We start from the raw sequence: 6,620 nt of genomic DNA, 5'->3' as shown, positions 1-6,620 counted from the left end.
TGTCTTCCTTTAAGAGGAATTCTTAATGATTACCATGCAATTCTGACTATAATGTCTCAAGACAAACTGAGTTTGAACCCCAACTCTGCCACTTACTAGGAGCCTTTGGTAAGTTACTTAACATCCATGTCTCAGTTTTTTTTCCTCACCTATAAAATGGGGATAATGTCGTTGTTGTTAGGTGCCATCCAGTTCGCTTCGACTCACAGCAGCCCTGTATACAGAGTGAAACACTGCCTGTCCCATGCCATGCTCACAGCCTTGCCCATGTTGGAGCGCACTGTTGGAGCCACTGTGTCAGTCCATCTTGTTGAGGGTCTTCCCCTTTTTCATTGCCCTTCTGCTTCACCAAGTTTGGACCTAACTTACAGGGTTGCTTTGAGAACTAAATGAGTTCATATTTGTAAATGGCTCTGTGCACTGCCTGGAACATAATACTTGCTATATAAATGCTTACCTAAATACATATATTAATAAAAATAAAACGGGGAAGCAGGAGGAAATGTTCTTTCGCCTCGTCTTTGAAATAAAGGGAACAGGAGAGGAAAAACAGCTCCCTCTCAGGAACACAATAATGTCCGGGGATAGCCAGGTTTCCCTTAAGGCCGGGGGTCTCAGGAGTGTTCAGAGAAGAGCTTGAGGGTACAGCCACCTCACAGATCAAGCTCCAGGCTTACAAAAGGGCTTGGGAGGAAGATGAAAGATGGTGGAGGGGTCAGCTTAGGGGTCGGCCATGGAAAGGTGGTGACAGAAGCCCTGGGTTCCGGTTAAGTGGCTTAGATAAACACAATCGGCTGGCAGTCTCTGTTCCAAGACCAGTGCTTGCCCTGCAGCACCTACACTGCTTCCCCGGGCTGCAGGCTTGACTGCTGTGGAGGCTGGAGCCTTTGTTCTGCCTTGGCACAGGCTGCACTCGGTCAGTGGTCCTTCCTGGGCACCATTTCTTAACAGTTATGCTCAAGTCACATCTACAGATGTTGTTCCTGAACAAGGCTTCTGTCCTTCCCTGTCCAGAAATTTGAGTGGACTCAATGGCTTTCCAAACAGAACTAATTTAAAGAACATCCAAATCTTGTCACATACAAGCAGAGGGGAATTTTGACATTTAAAAGATAAAAGATAAAGAACAACCAGTAGACTATAATAGAAGACCTAGAAACAAACCCATGCCATGAATGGAACCCTGGTTTATGACAAAAATAGCGTGCAAATCTACGGGAAAAAGAAGGATCTGCAACAAGACGAATTTGGATCTGTTTATTATGGATATGCAAAGGTCAGCTTCAGAGGGTTAAGGACTTAAGTGTCAAAACCGAAACTTTAAAACTCTTAGCAGAAGATAAAAATAAGTATGTTTTAGACCTTAGGGTAAGGACAGAATCCTTGAACAAGATACACAACATTGACTAGAAAAAATTGAGTAACAACCTTTGTTTATAATAATATCAAAAGATGTGTGAAAGAAATTTAAAAGCCAAGTGACAAACTAGGAGAAGGTATTTAAAATACACGCAGCCAACAAAGAATTGGAGTCAAGAGTTTATAGTGCTAAATATATCAGTAAGAAGAGTAGAACAACCAATAAAAAAATGAATGATTTGTGAGAACTGGTACCTCTCAGAGGAGACAGTGTCTAAGGTGGATAGATAATATGGGAAATATTTTCATGAACTTGGGGAAGTTTTAAAAATTGGACTAAAAAGCAATGACCATGAGAGAAAAGACTGTGTTCTCTCTCCCACATTGGCCGTCTCAGGGCCTTGAACATGGACTCTGTGTCTGGAACGATCATCTGTAGTAATCTATTTAGGATGTAAGGTGTTCTGGTGACACAGTGGTTAAGCACTGTTCTGCAAATGAAAAGGTCAGCGGTTTGAACCCACCAGCTGCTCTGCGGGAAAAGACCTAGCAGGTCTGCTCTGTGAAGGTTACTTGGAACCCTATGGGATAGTTCTTCTCTGTCCTATATGGTCATTATGAGTCACAATCAACTCATAGGGTTTGGTTTTGTGTTTTTTATTTTGGATGTCAATGATACCATTTACTTTTGCATGGAAATTTATAATTTAAACGTGGTAGACCCTTGAAAGGAAGAATTAGCTTCTGCTTTATTTTATGCCGTCATCTGTTACGTTAATTATGTATTTTTGAGTCTGTCAACATTTTCAGGGGAGATGTTATTGAAAACACTTCCTCGAGATATCCTTTGAGTCTGGAAAGCTGCTGCCTCCGTGTATTCCAGTGGCCTGTGGAGTGTGGCTGGAACCTGGGAAAGGTCCCAGCTTTCTGAAGAGCCTATTGAAACGGCCCTCACCCGCAGCCCTGCACTTAAATAGAAGCAGGTGCTGGTGGGGTGCTGGCCTAACCTGCAGCTGAAGGCAGACTGGGTGGCCTGGCTGTGGGAGCCAGGGCCCCATTTACATTGAGAGCTGGTTCTGGACCATTTTGAATTATTGACTCACTTAGCTCTGCGGAGGGGCCAGAGTGAACAATCTGCATCCAGTCCCTTGAGGTTGGGAGCCAGCCTATACCACTGAAAGTTATCCCAGAAGCAAGGAGTGTGGAAAGGTCTTGGAATGGGAAGAGTGACAGAAGGCCCTTATGGAGTGAGACATCCTCCCCAGATAACCTTGTTCTTCAAGTGAAGATCTCAGTGTCAGGACTAACCCATCCTGCCGTCTAAAACCTCGGTGGCTGTAACTTGCCCATCTCCATGGCAGGCTCTGTGCTCCTCACCTGTGCCTGCTCTCAGCACTGTGCCATACGAGCTGTCAGTCTGTTCTGGACCCTGTGTTGCAGACAGCAGCCCAAATCACGGCTGTCATTTGCCAGCCTATCTGTGTGGTATGAATAGTTCTCTTACATCAGACGTTTTCCTAGGTCAAACTTTAATTAATTTAAAAAATAATTACTGAAGAGTAACATGCATATGGAAAAATCCTAAGTCTATAGCTAGATAAATTTTCACAAACCTTGTTTTTTCTTTTAAAGGGTGTATTGAGAATTAATCCAAAGAAGTTTCATGAAGCCTTCATTCCTTCCCCGGTAAGTTCAATAACTTTATAATAAACTTAACGTCACATTTAATTTTTTTCCAGTGCTCAAACTGAAACCATATATTCCAACTAAAAAGCAGAGTAGTAAAACAGAATTGAGGATGGGCAAGGATTTGTTTCAAATTTAAATAAACACAATTTGCCTTTGGTTAACAAGCCTTTCTGCCAGTCTTAAAATCATACTGAAAATAAAAGGGGTGGCGGTTGTTACTGGACTGCAGGGAGCAGCTGGACCCAGGCAGACACCCACCCGTTAGTGGAGTTGGATGCCCTTGGTTTATAGCTTTAAAGGATTTATGGGTTTTTCCACTGATTTAAGTTAATCTTTCCTAAACAAATATGCTATCTCCTTTCGATCTACTGCATGAGCTAATCTGCAAATTTGTCCAAAAATAACATGTGATGCTCTTTTGTTCTTTGGGTCAGAGCTTCTCACTTCGTTTTGTGCAGGTGATAGGGTTGGTGCAGGGCTCTTTGCTGCTGGGCCTTTACCCCCCTCTCCTGTGTTCATGACTCGCGTAAGGGCCTCTCTCCAGTTACGACGACTTCTCTCTGATGCAGAGTTAGTGGCAGGTCTCTGGATGAAGCTTCACTGTGCAGAGCTGCAAAAGCCGTATTATTAAATTCCTGACCAAACTTTTCCAGAACACTATAAATAGGATAGCCAGAGAACCATAGCTTTTCACAGGAAAAGAGACTGTAGGGATAAATTTCTAATAAAAACAAGCAGACCAGACCCACTGCCATCAAGGTGATTCTGACTCATAACGACCCTATAGGACAGAGTAGAACGACCCCATTGGCTTCCCAAGACTATAAATCTTTACAGAGGAAGACTACTTCATCTTTCTCCTGTGGAGCAGCTAATGGGTTTGAACTGCTGACCTTTTTCTTTTTTCCCAAATTTTTATTGTGATTTGGGTGAAAGTTTACAGAGCAAATTCATTTTCCATACAGCAGTTCATACACATTTTGTTTCATGACACTGACTGTAATTCCCCACAATGTGAAGCTCTCTCCCCACTTCCTCCCTGTAGCTGCCTCTTCCCTGTGTCTTCCTCTGCCTTCCTGCCCGCTGAGCTGTCTCCCCGCAGACACTGCCCTCTGTTCTCCTGTGATTGATGCTTACACTGCTGATCTTTTGGTTAGCAGCCCAGTGCTTTAGCCCCCGTGCCACCAGAGCTCCTGATGAAATGGATACATGCATGTCAGTCAACATACTTCATTATGTTAAATGACAGGCTTATTGTGAGTCTGAGTTTGGCCTTTTTAGTTTTTATTGTTTTTACAAAAACGGACCTGTTCTCAAGCTCAGTTCAGTCTTTTGTTCCCCTGCCTTCCAGAAGCCAAGGGACTCAGCTTTCAGTCTTAGCCATGGGAGCAGATCAGAAGTATCACTGATGCACCACATTATTTCTTCAGAGTCATATTCTGTGACTTAAAAAACTCACTCACTGCTGTCGAGTCGGATCCGACTCAGGGCGACCCCTCCTTGGGTTTCTGAGGCAGTATCACTACAGAAGTCGATCACCCAGTTTTCTTTCTGAGGAGTGGCTGGTGGGTTTGAACCGCCAGCCTTCTGGTTGGTTAGCAGTCTGATGCCTTAGGCACTGTGCCACCAGAGCTCAGATGGGGTATATTTGCCGACCCTGGTCCTTTGGGGTTTGTGGGACTTGAGGTTGGCTTTGAGGTAGTAACATGGCCGCAGAAGCAGTTTAGCTGTACAGTGGAAGGGCAGTTTACATGGTGTTGGATTCCAGAACTTGCACACAGGTGAAAGTCATACTCAGGAATCCTAACATTTACCTGGGAAATCTCGGTGGAAGATGCCATGTAGGACCCTGATAAGCTGCCTCTCAGGACGTCCAGCATAGCCAGGCTTCTCACCATGGTTTGTTTCTGCAGTGGCTCACAGGTGCTAGGGAAGCCGGGTCGTAGAAGGGAGCCTGGTGTGAGGAAGTCAGGCACTGGTGAGCATCAGAGGCAGGCTCGGCGCATCGGGAGGTCACCCTGGAGAAGCGCCCGGAATCCGGTGCATTTCAGACTCTCCTGTCCTCTGCCCCATGAGGTTGACACTTGCTGAGGGCAGCGATGAGGAACTACAGCATTTTGAAAATTTCTCCACGTACTGGCTCTCCTTCCTGAGTACACAGTATTGAATTTCCTAAGTTAAATCCTGGTTAGCAGGCCAGCTCCTAACGTGGAGCCTGGGGCAGGAGTACAAGTAGAACGTCCCTTCTATCAGAACCTTTTAGAGTTATAAATCATACTAACAAACTGCTAAATAAAACTGTATTTCTGGCATGTCCTGTTTAGAAATTTTTAGACTGTTGTGATAGTAGGCTTGGCTTGTTTCTTCATCTCTTTTTCATTCTGCTGCTAGTCCCTGATGGGGGTAGTAATATTGTCTTGGGGGGAGAAAAAATACTAAATAATGCATCTAGGTAGTTAAGAACAGACTGTAAAAGCCACCGTCAGTTAAGGCTTAACTGCAGTCAGCCTGGATTCTCTGTAGTTTTGGAACCAGAACAGTCCTGCATTCTCGTTCTGTGGGACTTTTGGTCACTTTCCACTTTAAGGCATTATGGAAAGCAATTGAAGAGGGAGGTGGCAGAGGCAGTGACCAGCATGTGACTGAATCCCGCATCCCCAGTGCTGGGGGTTTTCAGGTGTCCACAGCTCATTCCTGTGCCAAGCGTGAATTTATACAAGCTGGACCCGTGCCACAGCTCGTCGAGGAGGTGGGTGGCAGAACCAGGGCCAGGATGCTACCTGTACACGGCTTCTTGTTGTTGTGTGCCACCAGGGCGATTCCGACTCTTCGCGGCCCCGTGGGACAGAGTAGAGCGGCCGGCCCTGTGGGGCGCCTAGGCTGTGATCTTTACAGAAGCAGATGGCCAGGTGACAAATGGTGGGAGTAACTGTCACAGTGTATCAGGAGCAGCATCAGCGCCCGAACCTAACTTGAGGAGGGGCGATGACCAGAATCAGTCCGAGACTGATCCTGGTGAGGTGGAGGTCAGGCGTGGCTCCACTCTCCAACCTTTTCACCAATTCTGACACCAGCTGTCCCTCTCACGGCACTCTCTGTTTCTCTGCTGGGTTCCATAATCCATTGTAGTGGCCTCACAGAACTAACAGACCACACTTACAAGTAAACAAAAAAAAAACCAAACTCGCTGCCTTTGAGTTGGGTCCAACTCATAGTATGACCCCTCCTTGGGTTTCTGAGGCGGGTGTCACTACGGAAGTAGATTGCCCAACCTTGGAACAGGGTACATACAACTCGGGGTCAGGATCAGGAAGCCTGTAAGCAAAGTTTCCCTTCTTTGGTGCAGGACAGCTCTCTCAGCTCCTCTTGGTCCTAAGGACAGGCTCCCCTCCGTCCCCAGAGGACAGGCTCTCCTCAGCCCCCTGAGGACAGGCCCCGCTTGGCCCCCTGAGGACAGGCTCTGCTCGGCCCCCTGAGGACAGGCTCCCCTCGGCCCCCTGAGGGCAGGCTCCGCTCAGTCCCCTGAGGGCAGGCTCCGCTCAGTCCCCTGAGGACAGGCTCCCCTCAGCCCC

At 46.4% G+C, this 6,620-nt stretch overlaps 1 protein-coding gene across 1 annotated transcript in view; it reads left to right on the top strand.

Annotated features, from left to right (window-relative positions):
* DIS3L2 (DIS3 like 3'-5' exoribonuclease 2) overlaps nucleotides 1–6,620 on the top strand; it is a 418,510-nt gene that overhangs the window by 13,515 nt on the left and 398,375 nt on the right. The window contains exon 3 of the mRNA XM_007943808.1: nucleotides 2,992–3,045. Coding sequence (XP_007941999.1) covers nucleotides 2,992–3,045 — 54 coding nt within the window. The remainder of the gene's footprint in view (nucleotides 1–2,991; nucleotides 3,046–6,620) is intronic.

The sequence above is a fragment of the Orycteropus afer genome, unplaced genomic scaffold (assembly GCF_000298275.1).
Source record: "Orycteropus afer afer isolate SDZICR_OR568_19922 unplaced genomic scaffold, OryAfe1.0 scaffold00006, whole genome shotgun sequence".
Taxonomy (NCBI): domain Eukaryota; kingdom Metazoa; phylum Chordata; class Mammalia; order Tubulidentata; family Orycteropodidae; genus Orycteropus; species Orycteropus afer.
The sequence above is the reverse complement of the archived record's forward strand: the minus strand, read 5'-3'. Positions and strand labels throughout refer to the sequence as shown.